This window comes from Fringilla coelebs, assembly GCF_963513975.1.
Source record: "Fringilla coelebs genome assembly, chromosome: 7".
NCBI lineage: Eukaryota > Metazoa > Chordata > Aves > Passeriformes > Fringillidae > Fringilla > Fringilla coelebs.
Window position 1 is genome coordinate 14,113,745 of NC_140035.1, and position 19,277 is coordinate 14,133,021.

Consider the following 19,277-nt stretch of genomic DNA (forward strand, 5'->3'; position numbering starts at 1 on the left):
TTTGTTCAGTGTTATTATTTTGCATATGAGATCCATACAGAGGAGATTTTGTTTTTCTTTAGTCTAAACCTTGAAAAGGCACCACAAAAAGGAATTAAAATACTTTAATAGTGCGACTGTAGTAGCTAGGTGGCAATGTGAAATTTCATGTACACCATTAAAACTACAGAGTTTTTAAATTTCTAACCAGTATTTGATTTCCAAAGGCTAGACAATCAAAGAAAAATTTTGTCATTTTAAAAAACAAGTTGCAAAACTTTTGCTAAGTTTATTTAGCTGAAGTATTTATGATTGTCAGTATGTAAACTACCTCCCAAAAAACAGTCAGAGCCTGACATGTAAACAGTTAACTATATATAATTACATATGTACCATAGTAGGATATGCAGGTTTGAACGTTGTTCAAGGCATAATGTGGATGCAGGGTACAAGGTTTCTCTCAAAAATGGGAATGGAAGGTTAGTGCAGTGATACCAAAGTTATCCAAAGTATCGTGCAAGGGAGAGTCTTCTGTTGGCTGTCATAAGAAAAGTAATCATAATTTAAAAAAATAACCAACCAAACAAAACGACCCCCAAAAGACCAAACCCAAACTTCCAGGTGAACACTCTTTCTGTTAGGCACCAGATAGGAAACAAACTTCTCTGAATACTTCAGTAGTCACATTTCTATCCAACAGAACTCTGTATTTGCCTATGGGTTCAGCAAGTTCAAATGGGAAGATTCCAGTTCTTACTGTTGAAGAACAGTAAAATTTACTGTTTCCAGTTCTTACTGTTGAAGAACAGAATAAAGTCAAAAGTAGTATTTTAATTAAATGATAAAAATGTAACAATTACTTTATTTTAATATTTACATTTGGGTTTGGCATATTAGCTAGAACAATGAAAGTGGCTTGTGCTTTGGTGATGAGAACAATGCCTGCCTTCAAACTCTCCAATGTGACATTTAAACTTTCATTTTTAAGACTTTTATTTTTTAAAACTATATAAAAACATTTCATGGGGATTATATTTAGATAAATTTGTACATGTTCTGTATTTCAAGTCTAAACAACTTGACATAAGTTGTATTTTTTCTGTCCTTACTTTTCATATTACTGGAATTTATTTTTTTTTAATACACGCAGAGTAAATGTTTTTAGATATCAAAAAATGATCTCATAATTTCATTGTTACATGGAAACTTTTAAAAAACACTGGAGGACCGGAAAATATAAACTTACACATGCAGTTAATTTCTACATATTACATAATAATCCCCTTGCTCTCAAATGCACTCATCGAGTAGCAGCGTGACAAAACCACTGAATGATACTGACATCTCTGAATTTACTTCTGGCTGGCTCTTTTCAATGCATGTGCTGTTATTACAAGGAATTCTCCCAGATAAAGGGAGATTCCCAGTGCAAGAAGGAATCTGTTTGGCATTTATTTTCATATGTGTAATTAACTGTTACGGGAGAGGTAATTGCTCTTATGTACTGCTAGAACTAAGGCAGAACATAATACTTCATGATATTGTCAAATACCTACAAACCAGAGAAAAAGCATGTTTTAAACTTCCACAAAATGCAAACCTGTTTCCATGAAAATTGTACAAGTACTTCCAAAATGTTTGAGTTTCACTTCCTGTCAGAAAATCTGACGTTGATGGAGTTTCCAGGAGTCAAAAGTCCATGAGTTTTGGCATGAACTGGTTCAGTTTTGGGAGAAATTTTGATTTCAAAATTCTGAAGTAGCTGTGAACATAAACAGGACAAATATTAGAGAAACTGCAAAATTACCCATGAAGAGTAGCCTTTAAACAAGAGGACATAATAGACTGTCACAAGCAAAATTTGTGTTGCCAGTTTGGCAGAGTTTAAGTGCTATGATTCCCATCCCGGAAAAAAAGAAAAGAAGGTGTTACAAGGTAAAAATTCTAATTCAAAATCTTCCTCCTATGATGGAGGGAGGACTGAGCAAGTCCTATCTGAAGAAATCCCACAGAACCAGATTAAACAGCCTGAACTATCAAAGAGACTAAGGTCCCTTCCAAACTTTGTGAGGTTCCCCTCTATGTGTTTTGATTTCACTTCCTTTAATATCAATCAATATGTGAAATCATAAAGAAAGCTTTAGGAATCCAGATCCCATCAGACATTTTTCTGAATGAAGAATCCTTCAGCTATCTACTTTTACACTTTCAAGAGGGAAATACTGCAACTCAACTTTTCCTAATAATAAATCTCAAACACTTTTTTCTATAAATTAAATAATTTTCTCTTATTCTTTCTCTAGCATGACTGATAACCAATGCATTATTTTCCTATACATAACTACATTTTTCAGTGTCAGATGTTTGACGAAGCTTTTATTCAATTTTCCTATTTAAAATCCCTCTTGTTATTATCTTTGTCTTCCAAATTTCCTTGAATTTGGCTATATTGTCCTTAAAATGCAGTGCATGGGGATGGCTGTTTATTGTTGCTAAGTGAGGACTCTTCAGTGTTTGGCAAGACTGAGTAACTTAGCTCCTCTTTCTGACATACAAAATGCTTGCTAATGCTGCTAATATTATCTAGAATCACATTGCCTTGTCACAATTGAATGATTTTTTACTGTATCACTCCAGTCTGTTCCTGTGGTACTAATATTACTCAGACAGTTGTTCATAAATTTGTATTTATGCATTTATTTCTTCTCAAGGGCACTAACTTGCAACTGGCATTAATGGATAACTTTGTGTTGCTTCTAAAACATTTACCCTTTTTCTTCAAAATTCTATATTCACATTCCCTGATTTTAAATTAATTCACATCGGCTTGGTATCCATGCAAACTGTAAAAGTATTCTCTAATTAATCCATCACTTACACTGTTAATGAAAATAACAGCCTAAATCAAATGCAGAACAGACTTTTACAGAATTTTAATTAAATGCTTTCCCAGTTCAACAGCAATTATTCTATAGCTACTGCCTCCAGCTATTTCCTTTTTCCAACCAGCTGTGGATGCATTTTATGGGCACTTCCATCTGGAAAAAATTTTATTAATTTAATTGAGAGCAAAAACATTCAGGACGTGTGAAAATACTTCCTGAAGTCAGAGTACATGACTTACTTTATACCCCCACATGAGGTAAGTGACCAAGTCAAAGAAAGAAATTAGATTGGTCTGAAACAATTTCTCTTTGATGAGCTCCATGTGTTTCTAATTTTAACTCACTTAAGTGTCATCTCTGTTTGTAAATAGGTAGTGTGCTGTTTTGCTCTACTTTCTTTCCAGCAAACAAAGCAGGTTCTCCATTGCTTCCCTGAGCCTCCTTTTAAAGAAGATGGAAGTGTGTTTAAGTGTGTTTGTTTTCCCAAGCCCCCTGGGAGCTCTCTCACTCTCAGCTCCAAAAGACTGGCACTAATTGTTCAGAGATTGCTCTAGAAGTTTACTGAAGGAAATTCAAAGACTAATTCAATCAAGCTTTCCTTTGAATACATAAAATGGATTTAAATATTTGTATTGTAATTAACTATAAATAGTTACAAGTCTTCACTATTTGAATGCACAATCTGTGCTCATTATTTGAGCTATAGCCTGTCTTGTAAATGACAAAAAATGCAGCCTCTGTTGGGAACGTTTTCTTTATGATATGAACCAATCAAAAACAATACATCTCACTATGTACTATTTCTGTAACTATAAATTATGTATATCTAAAATGAGAATGAGTTAGAAGAAAGAACCAGAAGAGACAGAAAAGCCCAGAACATAGAAAAATTCTGCTGTTTTTCATCACACTGTGATCCGTACAAGGATATAAAATCTATTTTCCATCTTTGTAAGTTCTGAAATCTTCTAAATTAAACACAGAAACTGAGCAGGTAACCATTTTAATATACATTAAGAAAGATTTCTGATTTGCTCACAAAAGCCTTCTGTACCAAATCTATTTCCTTAACAAACTTACCTTTAGCTTTACATCCTGTGTACCATACCATCTGCAATGTAGTTTAGGTACTATGCTATATTTCAAGCATGATTATTTTTAACTTTTTAAGTCTTTGCAGCGTGAGTACATTACACAACACTCCAAAACAAAGGTTTTAAGCACCGGAGGATACCCAGAAATGGCATACATAAAAAAAGAAAATAATACCAATTCACTTTCTTCTTGTAATGCTGTCACATAGCTCTAACCTGAATCAGTGCAAGATGGATTTCCAGCTCTGCAATTCTTTTTCCTATACAACTTCTGATGCCATAACCAAAGGGGATGGAACCAAAGTTGTCGACTCTGTCCAAGTTATCTTTCCTCAGCCAGCGCTCAGGTCGGAACTCATTTGCCACTGAGAAATTTTCTTCACTGTATGAAGTAGCATAATGACAAAGTGCCAGCTGGGTCTGAGGAAATAAAGGATATTTATATTCAGCTAGCTCCAACGCACATAACAAAATTTAAAAGCATTTGCAATTACTGAAAGTTCTGCAATAAGAGGTGATAAAACTTAAGCAACTCTGAGTAATTCTAAAGACAAAAGAAAAAAAATCAAAAATCAAATCCCTTTTTCAATTGGTGAAAGGAAAAAATCTTCAAATTGTTTTCAGTGTTGCTGCATATATTAGAGAAGATGCAGTGGGGAAGGAGATGGGAACAAGTTACAAGTATTGGGAATTGTTTCATGAAGTTGCTATGAGAAAAGGAGAAACTTTCCACAACGGGAATTAACAGACAAAGAATTGGAAAACTGCAAGAATAATGAAATTCATGCTTTTTAAATTGAATTGTACCATTACAGTGATATGTTATTAATAGAATCCACCCTCAAGAATATTAAGAAGTCATGATGATAAATTTCATTTGCAGGTGAGGACCCAAATAAAAAATATCAAAACAACAGCAACAAGTGAATCATAAAATCTGCCTGTGGCATATAAATGGGTACTACTGAAATACTTTCCCCTTAATGTTCTAGTATGGTGGAATCTTTCAAAATCAATGAAGTGCATATATTGGAGCAGATCATATTTCATTTGCAAAAATTAAACTGTTCTCTGCAGAGGACTACAACAGAACCTACCCCTTTAGGTATCAAGTATCCTCCAATGATCAAGTCTTTTTGGGTCACTCTTCCATTTCCTGGCAATACTGGATATAACCTAGTGAGAAATATTTATCTGAAGTTCAACAACAATAACTGATACAATTTAAAAAATGTTTAGATTCCAATTTGCATTCACAAATATGCAGGATGAATGCCATATTCATTCACATCAAAAACGTTTTTCAGGAGTACAGAACACCTTGGAGCTTCAAAGACCTTGAATCATCTGTGAGAATACAACCATCATCTGAGAAAAGTTATTTATTAGTAACTGAAGGTTGAGCTATTTGGTCTATGCATTTATTTGCTTTATACATGTACAAGCATGAAGGCAGGTGGTCAAGCTGGAGACATTTTAGCACTACTGCTAAAGCTGGAAAAGCCTTATTGATGCCTTCTCTAAAATCCTCTTACTTCCCTCTCCTCATGATGAACATTTGGTATAAACATATTACAAAAAAAAAGTATGTCACATGCCTTTAATTTAAATTAAAAAGCTTAAAATTATTGAAGTTGGACTGCGAAGTACCAGTGTGGGGGAGGAGGTTGTTACATTTTAGCATACAGACTAAAGGGAAAAATAAAGCTTTCAATTTCCTACCTTAACAGACATGTCCTACATTTGTGATACCACTTCTACCATACTGAGAAACATTAAACATTATATAATCTATCTTATTCATTGCTTGAGCATCCTTGGACACAATACTGCTGAAATAAATAAAAGAAGAAGCAGCAAATTGCACTAGCAACAATAAACTACAAATGCTAAAATGGACTCAATTCATTAGAATAACAGGGAATTAAATCTTTTATTTTCTGCTACTTACCTCAAGGTTTCTTTCAGGACAGCCCTAATCAAAGGCAATTTTGGGACATCATGAGCCACTGGAACTTGATCTTTTGTCAGTTTATTGACTATTTCCTCATAAACACGTTGCTGCACCTCTGGGTGCTTTGCCAACAAGTATATGGCCCAGGACAAAGTGAAAGAAGTCTAAGGAAGAAACCACAATCATCAAGCCCAACAAGATTACATTAATAATGCTTTCAAGCCAAGAAAAACAATCAGCTTTCAACTATGTGTTTTATATGTTTAAAGTTATGAAACAGGCTGGCAATGATTCACATCTGGATTTAATGGGAGGTTGCCAGACATTGCCATCCCCTCCTTCATCCTTTTTCCATCTAAAAGTCCACCACATATCAAAACAATCTCTGCTGCTATTTTCCCAGTGACATATAAAAAGCAACAGACAAACAAAATGCAAACCCAACTATGTGAGCAATATTGAAACATAAACACTCCAACAGCAATGGATTAACTTAGCTCTTAGTTTTCAATATGCTTTTCACCTTTCCTTCCAACAAAAACACTTCACAAGAAACAAGATATGAAAATTCTTCTCAGAATATTTCCAACCCCTTTTAAGCATATAGTGGTCCTCCCATAGCATCCACACGACAGAATTGATATCATCACTGCTAAGATTGTACTTTATCCTTTTGGTAAGCAATGCTCCACCACTATCATTTAAGAATATTTTGTGTGAAGAAGAAACAGAACACAAGGCAGGACACAGTTCAACTTTGAGCACAAAGGGATTTAAAGAAACCCATAATCTAATCTTTTTCACCACAGCTGGATTAAAAAATCAGTTTGTGGAAATGTCTTATTTTGGTCTTAATTTTAAGATCAATTTAGAATGCAAATTCATCATGATGGTGACCTTTCATGTCTTGTCTTCAAACAGGGGTATAATGCTTCAAGTACCATTCTCATAAGCTTTTCTTGATTTTCTTGCAATATGGAATGGCTGTGCCTTCTACAATGCAACCCAGTTCCATTCCACTCAAAGGAGCTGGCAATTGTGCAGAACTTCTCTGATTAAACAGTGTTCTTTCCCAAGTCCCCAGCTCCTTCGTAACTTCTTAAAAATTAGGACTGTTCCAGGAACAGACAAAATGCTTTGTAGTCAACAACTGCCTCACAATTCTGTTGAAAGCTTTTATAATCTCTTTCAGTTTCTATGATAAATTGAGATCTGAATTGACAGCAGTAGGAGAAAAAAGATTCTTTCAATTTTTGTTTTGTACTTGAAAATGAGGAAGTCAGAAGTATAGTCCTCTCAGAAAAAGACTGTTGCCAGCTGAGAAAGCAGAATCAAATGGAAAGAGAAATTTTTGTTGGCACGAACATTGTCCTTTTATTTTAATGAAAAATGTCACACAGACTAAAAATGGAAAATTAACAGTCTGAAAGATTAGAAAATGAATAGGATTAATAACTGGGTTTTACTTAAGGACCAACATCAGAAAGCTCTGTAAATTCATAAGCCCTTGGGACATTTAACCAATGGAGTAATACTAGCACATAAAGAAGTTTTACATATGCTCCTTATTTTGGAATTCAAAAGTGATTGCTGCTGGGGTTTTTTTGTTTTCTTTAGAAACCTTACAAACTTTCTTAAGCCAAAAAAAAATCTGAATTCAATTATCCAGAGTTTTACTTTAAGACCATTTTACTTTTTTACTTATTTTAAACCTTTTTAGTATGAGACTATTTAAGTCCTACATAGCACTTCTTTATCAAATTAATATAATTTCTTTAAAAAATTTGTGCAGTAACAATTATTTATAGTAGAAGTGTTCACTGATATTCTAAATAGCTCTGTATACATTTTACACACAATAACTCATCTTTCTTTTTCTCTATTCTTCCAATGGTCATGCTGCAGTCAGTACTGAGCTACACTGATTTCATATGCTAGGAATGAGAGGGGAAGATGCACACATGACATTAACGTTTCTTCAAATGTATGGCAAATCAGAAGAATAAAGAATGAGAGACACTTGAAGCGTGTTCCTAGGTGTTAGATGTTGGCTACACCAGCCCCATTAATCCTGAGCCTTTACCACAGCTCTCTGCCTCAGCCTGATTCCAAGTTGCCAGCACAGGCAGGGGTAGAGTGACCTTGTCCCTTACCCACATCACTGCAGGCCTAACAGCCCCCCAGCAATGGATTCCAGCAGAAAGCAGGAATCTGATCCATAATGTGTGTCCCAGTTGATTTAATTAACCATACATGAAAATCCTTTACCAAACTCTACATAGGAATTTATTGATCAATTTTTTTCACCCTAACTTTCAACTAATCTTTCTATTGTTCTCTACCTAAAGTACCACAAACACTAACCTGACAAGCAAACTAGTAAAAGAAAATGTATAAAATACAAGCTAAATGTAATGACAATTGCTATTTTACCTGTTTAATAAACTGTGGAACAGACTCCCAAGAGTCCCAAGAGACTCCCACAGCTAGATCAGAACACTGATTTCATTCCAGTGGAGAGATTACACACTACAGGAAGTATTTTGTATCACTTTAAAGGCCTCATGGCTTAAGTGTGTTAAAATTACATCCTTATGAGCAATGTAACCCCCCTGAAGAGAGCTGCCAGTGATCCTGGTGTACAAAAACAACTAGGCACAAGAAAAATGGTAACAAGCTTACTGTGTCCACTCCTGCCAGAAGCATTTCAGTCATGTTGGCATAGATCTCTTCCAAAGTAAGTTCCTTACTCACTAGGAGGTGTGTAAGTAGCCCACCATTCACTACTTCTCCTTGGTCCAGCTGAGACTGAATAGCCTTCAATTTGTTGTCAACATGGATTTGACCTTTGGGATTCAAAAAAATTGTTAAGCCTCCATTTTTATTTTTCTGCTGCTTCCATTCAGTAATCACATTTCTCACGCTACACTGCACATCCAGAGGGGAAAAAAAAATCTTTTTTCTTAAGGAAAAATCCTAGAGTGGTGGTGGAGGTCCTTGGGTACTCATGGCAAGGAAAGATTGAGCTGACAGGAACCTCGGTGGCTCACAGCATGAGAATGCTGAGCCCAAAGAAAGGACACAAGAGACTTCAGTGCCCTTCCTTGAGGGCAGCTCGAGGCCAAGTTTCATGCCCACCTGGCTTGTCTCCTGGTGACTCTGCAAGAAGTGGTGGACTCTGCAGAGCATGCTGCAGCTCAGCAGAGAGGCTGCTGCAAGATGCTAGCAGCAACCAGAAGGTGAAAGCCACAGAACTTAATTATTTGGAAGAGAAAGATGAGGACCATCAAGTGATAACAAAAACACAAAAACTTGAGTGAATGACACACTGAGCAATTTCACCCACAATTCCATGAATACTCTAGTGACTGCAAACAGCATCTTTGGTCAAGCAAGGGATTTAAGAAGAGAAAAACTCCTCCAAAAGTTAATGGCTCACAGAATGAGCTTACAAAAAATGAAAATGCATGCAGCTTTCTAATACTGGAGAGAGAAAAGCGGTTCAAGGTTTTTTAACACTCAAGTACATTAAAAAAAGTAAAATTGCAAAGACAACTCCTCCTTTCTACTTACATAAAAACTGATTCATAAAGTAGCCTGGAATTTTATTTACCAAAAAAATCCATATTGTAGTCAACTTATACACTTGTATATATATAAATAAACTTTACAAAGTGTTTAATTAATTGCCAGAGTCTAGTTTATTAACTTTTTAGTCAGTTTTAGTGGTGATTATGTCAGGGTGTTTAATTAAGATTTTGCTGAAGTCAATGAAACTACCCTCATTAAAATTGAAGTGGCCTAAGATAAAACTTTGGCAAAGCACTTGGACCTGGAATGACAAGAGTATGCTGAAAGAGATGAAGAGAAAAAAAGAAAGAGCAGTATAAAAAATGGCAGTTTTGAAATGTACTGGTAAAGTTCGTTTTCAGTAGAATATTTTTTAAAACAGTTCCCCTGGCCAATCTGCATTTAATATGAAACTTACTTCTGCCACAATGTCTTCTTATAATTTTAGAAGAGAAATGCAGCTTGTCCCGTTCAAACACACACAGAACCTGCAGAAATACAGCTGAACTTTTCTACTACTAAATCTTACTAAATTTGAAGAGTCCATCCCAGGATCTGCAGAACTCTCTCCAGGGTTTTGGAATAAGTGGACGAAGCCATTTGGGAATAGCACCTGCATACATAGTGGTCTTAAACATGCTAAACATCAATTCCAGAGCCTCAATATATTCAACAGTCTGCTGTGGGATGTTGTTTTCCAGGCAGCCCAGCCGGCATTCGTACAGAATAGTGGCCACGCCTGCACATAAAAAAATGAAAGAATTGTCTATATTAATAATTTAAGGAATTAACTAGCATTCAATGGAACTGCTTTACAAGGAATTTATTCATATTATTATTATTACTACTTCAGTTGGGGAATAGATAAAACAGAAATTCAAACCACAGTAAAATAGCCCAGCTAAACATTGCAGCAAGAGAATAGTTGCTATGTCAATAATGCTCAGCATGAGAAGACAGCCAGGAATTCCACCAGTAGAGCAGCCTCCAGCCTGTTGGCTGTGTTTTGCACTGCACTGTGAATCCTGAGCCTGCCCAGAACAGGCAGGGACACAGAGTCCAAAGACATTGCTGATAACTGCTGGCAATGGAGGAGTTTCTACCACTGGCTGTGTCTGTCATCAGCTGGTAGCAAATCAATACTGAGTCTATGTAAATGGACAAAGAGCTTGCACTCCAGACAGTGCTTTTACTGCACACATCATTCTCCACCCAGACCTAAAAAACAGCAAGTGTGACACTGTTGCAAGTGACAATATTGACTGACTCTTGTTCTGGCTTGCTGTAATTTTTACAGATCTTTTTCTGCAGTTCTGCAGACACCCCCATTAGGCATTATCTTTACTGACAAAAATAATTTTAAAATTTGGTTATTTTCAACTCACTCCTCCTCTCCTAATTTTCCTCCCTGGGAAGATAATTTTCTGCATCTTTTCTTTCTTTTGTGCCTCTTTCAGAAATTGCTAGCTCTTATACATCCTCTCACTGCTTACATGGTCCCTTCAAAGAAATCTTATGTGATTCTCTGAACACTTACAGCGTAAGTTAAATAAACAGCAAGTCATATAGAAAATAAGTGTGTGCCAGGCACAAGTTATAAATGAAAAACTGAAAGAATGTGAAGAATTTAAACTAACCCATCAGTTACAGTGAATCTGTAAGCTCACAGCTTGAAATTCCATAAACTGGTAGTTAAATGCCATTTTTAGACACTATTAATGTGAAACAGACCAAGCAGGCAGCCAGCAATTTGACACAAAGTGAGCAATCTGGATATTCTTCAAATCCCAAATTACTCAGCTGCCTGTCAGCAAAGAGTACCAATGTTTTCAAAAGGCATTACATATAACAAGATGGGGTTGTATGCAGTCAGTGAAAGAAATACATAAAAAATGTATCACCACGAGATTTCTATAAGAACACAGGAAATGCCATACAGGCTCAGGCCAGGGTTTCATTCAGCATTCCCTCATTAATGGCAGCCAGTGGCAGATGACCTTAAGGCAAGCATAACAATCCCATAGTTGGCATCTGTAGGCAGGGAAAAGCGGTATTTTTTCCCACATTAGGCTGTGAACTGAATTTAGATACATCACATGGGGATTCCTCATTGGAATTTGGCTGGTATATTGTGAAATTAACATGTCTTAGAATCACCTGTAAGAAAGTCAGCACCCTTATTCTTGAGAAACTATTACAGAAATACAGAGTACTGAGACTGTTCAAGACCTTGATTGAACATTTTACCTGTACACCAGCATTTCCATGGGAATTGCTCCTTAATACAAGGACTCTACAAAGGAATTCTACTGATACCCACTGCAGTAGCTAGGAAGACACACAAATGCAGAATGTCAAACTTCCTTTTTCAGATAAATCACATAGGGGCACAGTCATTTGACAGAAATTCCTAACCACAACCACACTGCTTTACATCCATTTTCTCTACAGATCCAGCCTGGGCTTACCTTCCATTGAATACTTGAAGAAAAGGTTGTTAACATTGGTCACTGTTTCCCCATCCTCCTCTTGACTTCTGAGGGTGTGGATTCTTTTAATTAAGTCTGTGACAACTTCATTGACTCCTTCAGAGTAAACAGCCACATCTTTGGGTTTCAGAATTTTTTGCCTCAATACACTTCTCATTTTTAGCCACTGCTCCCCCTCCCTAGAAGAAATTATTAATAATGTCAATACATGGTTTTCCTTAACAATCATCAGCTGGGTAAGAGCTCTGCAACCAAACTGTTTGCAATTTTTCATGTCAAATGAAAGCAAATAGTAAAACGAAAATGATAATAATGCATATTTTATATTGTGCTCCTACAATTTTATTCTGCTCCTACAATTATATACTGTATTATTGCATGTCCTCATTACATTTCAGTGTTGCAACCTGTATCTTAAGGTATAAGTCAATCTCTGAGTTGAGTGACAAAACTTGCCCACTCAATGATCTGAATTTGATGAGTGTCCCTATGTTACTCTGTTGGTAGTAGCTAATGCAAGAAATTAGAAAAATATTATATTAAAATTACTTTAAATAAACATTAAAATGGGTCATCTGCAAAACTGCTTTTACAGAGAACCAGTACTTAATTACCAAATAAAGGTCTCACATTCACATCTGACAAATCAACAACTTGAGCTGGTACCATAAATTCTGTTACTGATACATCACTTTCAGCTGTCCTAGTTCTAAACCTACAAAGTAATAAGAGACCAGAACTACCTGTAGAGAAACAACTTACAGCTGCACATTCTGCTTTATCTGAGCTATGCATGGAAACCTTCATGCTGAAGACTAAAATTCTGAATTGTAGTATCTATGTGCTCTGTATGAGCAGAGTATCTGGGAACAGTGCTTCCAGGGATACCTTTCAATTCCTTATGAAAATGGGCAATTACCTTTTATGTGTTTATTTTAAATTGTTATATTTCCCATTACTTTTTTTACCTGGAGCAATGCCATTGCAAGGCACAGAAATTTATCACCCAGCAGAATTTGATCTCTTTAACAGATATTTCCTGAGTCTCCTGATTTAAGATCTCCTTTCACTAAGTATCAAGGAACTGTTAGTTTGAGTCTTCAACTGCAGCTTAAGATTTGAGTCTTCAATGCAATACATAAAGCCTTTTGCTACCATGAAAAACAGACTGTCCATGACTCAGGAAATTAATTTCCCTCTAAATAAACATCCTATGTCAGTGGGGACTGTGAGTAGTTCCCAGTGGCAATTAACCACACCCACATGCGCTGCCAGGTTATGCAAGCTGTACAGACAGATAGCTCCTCTGGAACCAGCCAGATTCAAAAATATCTGTCTGGGGATGCACTACAGTGTGAATTGACCATTCTTTACATTAGTCTACTGAGGGGGCACTTCAGTGAACAATAAAGCTAAAACCAATCTGAGCCAACAAGTCCACACAGCACGCTGCCTAGATAGAACAGTCATGAACTGATGCAATAAACCCACATTCATGCAGTGCAGTGCCAAAGCTAGTAAGCTCTATTCTGTAAAACTGCTTGCAGGTACGTGAGTCAGCTCAAATTCCAGTTGATACACACTCCTAAAGAATGTCTTCTTGCAAAGTAGCTCACTCCACATTCAACTACACATCATTGCCACCCCTTTGAAACTTCACAGCAGGACAAATTCACGGCATTCGCAGCAAATACTTCTCCCCACTAGACACACAGATTTCCCCACACAGAAAAGCCTGATTTCCCAGATGACCCATACAGTCCTTCAGAAAATCACTAAGCTTGCACAAGAAAACAAGGAAAGTGAAGGGCTGACAACACTTACGCAGAAATGAGCCCCGTGGCTCTCCCCCGTAAATCTCTGTACTCCTGCCAGGATTCCATGTTGGCTCTTTGTGGTGCTCTGCCTTCTGCTCGGAGCACTTGAGCAACCATGTCTCGATCTGCAATGGATACAACAAACTGGGGACCAAAGTGAGACTTGAAGATCTTTCCATATTCCTGAGTGTGTTTTTGCTACAGCATCACCAACAAAGAGAAACAGAAGTCAAGTATTACTAAGGAAAAGTATGACAAAAGGAAACTGACAATTTGTTATACACAAACTCTCACATCTAGAATTTGATCCCCAGCCTTCCAGTCAAGGAACAGTTTGAAATGTCAGAAGAAGCATGTAAGCATTACTGTGAAATATTCCCAAGGAAAACAGAGAGGTCACACAGTTCAGGACCCTGACTGGAAAGACCCAAAGCTCTAAGGCACAGAGTGTGAGTGAAACCAAACACTGAGGAGATGAAAGGACTTCAAAACACATCCCTTCAGATCAAACAGGTTAGAAAGAATGTCTGAAAAAATGAAAAACATGGAAGCATATGGGGTTAAATTACCAGTATAATACAAAGATATCTTTTGTGAACAACTACTTACTCTACCATTTAATTGCTTCTAAAGAAGCTATGTATAAGTTTCTCACACCAAAGAATAATGACAGCGTAACAGCCTAGTAAGAAACTGCATTTTGGAATGCAGTCAGCAGTAAACTCTAGAGAGAAGAGAGACATATGCTAATTCTGCAAAAGAAAGGAAAAGGTGGCATCTTATTCTTCAAGTGGGGTTTATTAAGTGGTTGATCCACAAATCATGTGATTCAGGCTGGAGGCAAATAAGAGGATTGGAAATTAATAAAGAGGATTGTAAAACATTAAGCTGTGTATATATATGAAAACAAACAAACAATACCAACCAAAACAGTTTTCCAGTAAGATTGCACTATCAGTGTCCCATGAAATCTTACTGATTCTTTCAAATACATTTCATTCTGACATGGTCATGAAGTGAAATTCTCAACTCTAATGAATTCACTTGGAGTTGAGGAACGTCCTCATTTCAGAGGGGGGAAAACCCTCCCCCCCCCCCCCCCAAACTGCAAAGCAGTGATTAAAAATATATTAATAAGACTCTGAAAATCTATTTTAAAGCCTTTATTTATGGTTAAGTATTAAGACAAGTTAAACTGACCAAAGTTTAACTTTGACACATTACCTACATTCTAATCCAAAGACATCTGCACACAGAGTTATGCTGATTATAAACCAAAGATGGTTGACACCAACTGCACTTGCGAAAATCTAGAATTGACCAAAGATTAATTTATGTGAAATATATTTAATTCAATCTTAGTTACAGAGATGAATTGTTTAATTGCCAACAATAAGTTAAAGACACATGAATCACTCTTCAGAATATGATACCAAGTACACTTAAAAAAATGTAATTCTTTTTGTCTAGTTTCCAAATAAAACATGAGTTGTGCAATTGTGGTCTTTGCCTGTCACCTCTTAACTACTTTTGGAACACAATGGCCAACTTCAGTCAAAGTTCTAAAGGTCTCCCACAACAATACTCTTACCATTTTCAAAAATCAGCATCTAGATTCATATGAGACACATGTATTAGTCATCCTGATGAGGGAAATGCTGCAGCAGGAACTCAGTTGTCATTTCTGCGTGGTCTGCTCCTAACCAACGCCACAGACAGAGCAATGTAGGAACAAGCTCTCCCAAAATACAAAGCATCTCTTGCCTTAGAAATACTTTAAGGATACTGAACTTGGAGATAATAACTTTGAGAGTATGTGTCTTGAAAGGAAAGCATGAGCTGGGAAAGGAGCATGGCAAGGGAAAATCAGCAGAGTGAGGGGAATGCAGGCCACCAGTCACAGAAAAACAGTTTCAGTGAATTTTGGTATTTATGGAGTGGTTTATTTTTTCAACGATGGTGAGGTTTACATGGGACAACAAACTTCAACAGAAAATAAACCAAGAGACAAGCTATCCAATCAAATTAATTAAATACTAGTTTTAAACCAGAAATGGACAGGGACAAATATTTGGACATCCCTTTCTTTCAATAGACTGAACACCATTCTATCAACTTCATGTATTAAAAAAAAATGCCCCGGATTTCTATTTCAATATTTTCTATCACAACATGGGTTTTCCTTTCCCTTGTTCCAAACCTTGAAAATGTTCCACTCTAGTGCCTCACATACCACTCTCACACCAGTCATTCTTTCACACACCATAAATTCAAACTGCCAGCATCCAAATCCCTCCCTCCTCACCTTTCTTTTCTTTATCCTTGCATAGCACTGATGAGAGAAAAGAGATCCAACCCCATCAAATTAAAAATACTTTCCCTTTGTCATAATTGCTGTAGGCATTACTACTTTGGCCAGGACTAGCTGGAATCATATTACTGAGAACAGAACCTCCTTTGTGAAAAGGCTCTTGGCTTCCCCACCCCTTCTGCATATAGCGCACAAATATTTGTGTGCACCAAAGGACATCGTTTAAGTAGCTGTGCTGGTTACCAAAGGGTTTGGGATTAATTCATTCCTGATGTTCACTGTATTGTTAAATTTAACAGACTGTTAAATTTAATGTCTGCTTGCATTCGACGTGTAGGCAAACAGGGTATCCTGTGATTCTTGAGACTCTAGGCAGACTAAAAACTAGTATTATATTGCAACTTCTCCTTATCCTTCCTCACACTTTTCTTTCTAGGAATGGAATTCACTAAAGAAGAAAATACCCATATCAGCTAGTCATAGTGAAAAGGATATACTTTTTAGGATGTCTTAATATTCTTTTTTATATTTTGAATAACTTTCACTGTTTTGACAGTGAAAGAACTTAAAACCAATGGCAGCATCTTTTTTAGTGTTATGAAACTATGATGAGTAGCTCTCAAATTCTGTACACCACTACAGAGTGAAGAGGAAAAAAAGAAACAGAATGAAACAAAGACCTTTAGTTGTCTTCACCTTACATGTGCATGTCTTCGTTAGCAAGCAGTCAGTCTGAACTATTCATCATTAGCAATCTAGTCAGGGTGCCATGGAATACATCCTAACATTTCTTCTTAAAAATCTAAATGGTAAATATAAGGAAGCCGGACTAAACTAAGCAGCTTATGTAATTCTTTATTTTTCTGTCTCCTGCCCCTTCTTGATGTATTTAGGCACTTTGTAAATCTTAACTTTCAAGTTTTGATTCTCATACCATTTAAAGTTCGGTTTTCTTTACTTTCCCTTTTCTGTTTTTATTTTCCTTTCTCTCTCTTCTTTCTTCCTGAAATTTCAGTAATTTTCAGACAGCAAACCTCTTGGGGTTTGTGAATTCCGGACTGTGAATTTCTTTCTAGCGATTTGGGAAAGGTCACTAAGAAAAGCAAAATAATAAATGCCCCGTTTGAGGTATTCCCAACAAGATACGGACTGCCGGTGGAAAGCTTATGGATCCACAGCTGCAAAAGAGTGAAACGCGCAGCTTTACTCCCCTACACACAAAGCGCTTCCTTTAGAATCGCTTGGGCTACACGGGGAAAGGGCCCCAGGAGATGCACTGTGACTTTTCAGGAATGAAACCCACATGTTTGGCCAAGCAACCAAAAGAATTCATCTCTGGATAGCGACAGCCTTACGGTAAGAGTGTTGCCCATGCCAGCATCCCCGAGGCGCTGCACGGAGATCGCTGTCTCACAGCCCCCGCAGGGATCGCGCCTCGCCCGCCCTCCCCAGGTGCGCCCGGCGGAGGAGACGCCCGCGGGCCGCGGCACTCCACAGCAGCGGAGGGGCCCACACCGCAGGACGCTGCTCAAACCCCACCCGGCCTCTGGTTCGCTCGGCCGCCTCCCCCCGCTCCAGCACCGCCACACGCCAGGTGACAGGAGCCGCTCTCGGCCCGCCCTCTCTCCTTCCCTCCCTCCCTCCCCTCACGCCGCCATCCGGCCCCTCTTCCCGCCGCCCGCTCCCCTCCCCCGCGCCAATGTGGCGGCCGAGGAGGGGGCGGCAGGGCCGGCCGCGCCAGTCGCCACCACTCGCGGGCCTGACCCTCGCCCCCCCGGCGAGTTCGAACCGCCCGCCTCACGCCACAGGGACGGGGGCGGCCGCCGGGGGCCGGCCAGCGCTGACGGCAGCGGGGCCAGTCGCATCTACCGCTCCCTCAGGGCGCCGAGATAGGCAGAGTGTATTTATGTAAGGGGAGGCCGGGGTAGGAGAGACAAAATGGTCTCTGAGCACGGCGGAGCCGGGCTGAGGGAAGGGCAGCGGCCGCGGCAGGGCTGGGGCGGCCCCGGGCGCCGGCACAGCCTCACCGCTCGGGTGGGTGTTGCAGTCCAAGAGTCCGGGGAGCCCACGTTTCCCAGCCCTGCCCGCCAAAAACAGGCCCTCTGCAAGCTTGTGAAGAAGCCCAGTTGAAAAAAAAAAAAAAAAAGTGTTGTTTTTTTCCCCCTTTTTTCAGCTTGAGGCACCTCCCCAGCGGTTCTAAACGCGCACAAAGATGCGCGGGGAGCGCTCGCGGGCGCCGGGGAACCGGGACCGTGGGATCCCCCGCGAAACAAAACTGGCGGAGCCTCCGGTGCTGCGGGAGCTGGAGTGGGGGATCCCCTGAAACCCGGCTCTCCCCTGCGGGAAGGCGGCGCGGCGATGCCCAGCCGCGGTGCTGCTCGCCCGGCGATTCACCGGCCCTTTACCGGGAGGAAAGGGAAGGTTTAAGTAACCCTGGCGTGGTTAGAGCGTTAAGTACCCGAGGGAGCTGTACCTGGATTTCATGAATGCGGCCGAAGCCGTCCTTCCAGAAGAACTCGTAGAGGTTGTAGAGGGTGTTGGGTCCGGGCATTTCGTGCAGGCTCTTCACCCTGCCCAGGCGGCGCGGGGGGGGCTCCAGCAGCTCCGCTCCGCGCCCCTCGCCTTTGTTCCCCGCCGCTGCCCGCGGGCTGCTCCGCACCTCCAGGGACTGGCTGCTGCACAGCCGCGGCTGCCCGGGAAACCTGCTGCTGGCAAAAAGCGCCGGGTAAAAGTAAGTCCTCTCACATTCGAGTGTCTGCTTGCATTTCATCGTCAAAACTCTGGTGAAGAAAGACATGTCTTTTAATTTCAGAAGGGTCCACTTTGCTCCTGCAGCTGCTTTTTATTTGGTTGCTCTTTCTTCAGTGCCTGCTTTAACTTGTACAAGCAGCACTTCTCCAAACTCTTACTGCATGAGCATCAGTTTACACAGACCATTATTTAACGCTCCCTCCCCTAGGGCTGGAAAAGGGGGGTGGGTCTGGGATGAGACTTGAATAGAACGAACCTATTATTTTGTATAATTCAAATCAGATAAATTTCCCCATTATACATGCAGCCAAAGTCCAGTTTTTGCCTCTTTCATCCATTAGTTTGGTGAAAAACTCACCCCATCTTTCTCCTATTTTTTTTAAAAAAACAGTATTAGGCCTATTTTTTTTTTTTTTGGTGGTATTAA

General features: G+C 39.0%; 1 protein-coding gene across 1 annotated transcript; it reads right to left on the reverse strand.

The window, feature by feature from the left end:
* Positions 1-1,624: 1,624 nt before the first annotated feature.
* CYP27C1 (cytochrome P450 family 27 subfamily C member 1) lies at positions 1,625-18,896 on the reverse strand (the record flags this gene model as incomplete). Its single annotated transcript, XM_084209109.1, has 9 exons — positions 1,625-1,741; positions 4,175-4,378; positions 5,056-5,134; positions 5,910-6,076; positions 8,595-8,758; positions 10,012-10,221; positions 11,951-12,150; positions 13,796-13,986; positions 18,573-18,896. 9 exons carry the CDS (start codon positions 18,894-18,896, stop codon positions 1,625-1,627), a joined length of 1,656 nt encoding a protein of 551 aa, XP_084065235.1.
* Positions 18,897-19,277: the final 381 nt, after the last annotated feature.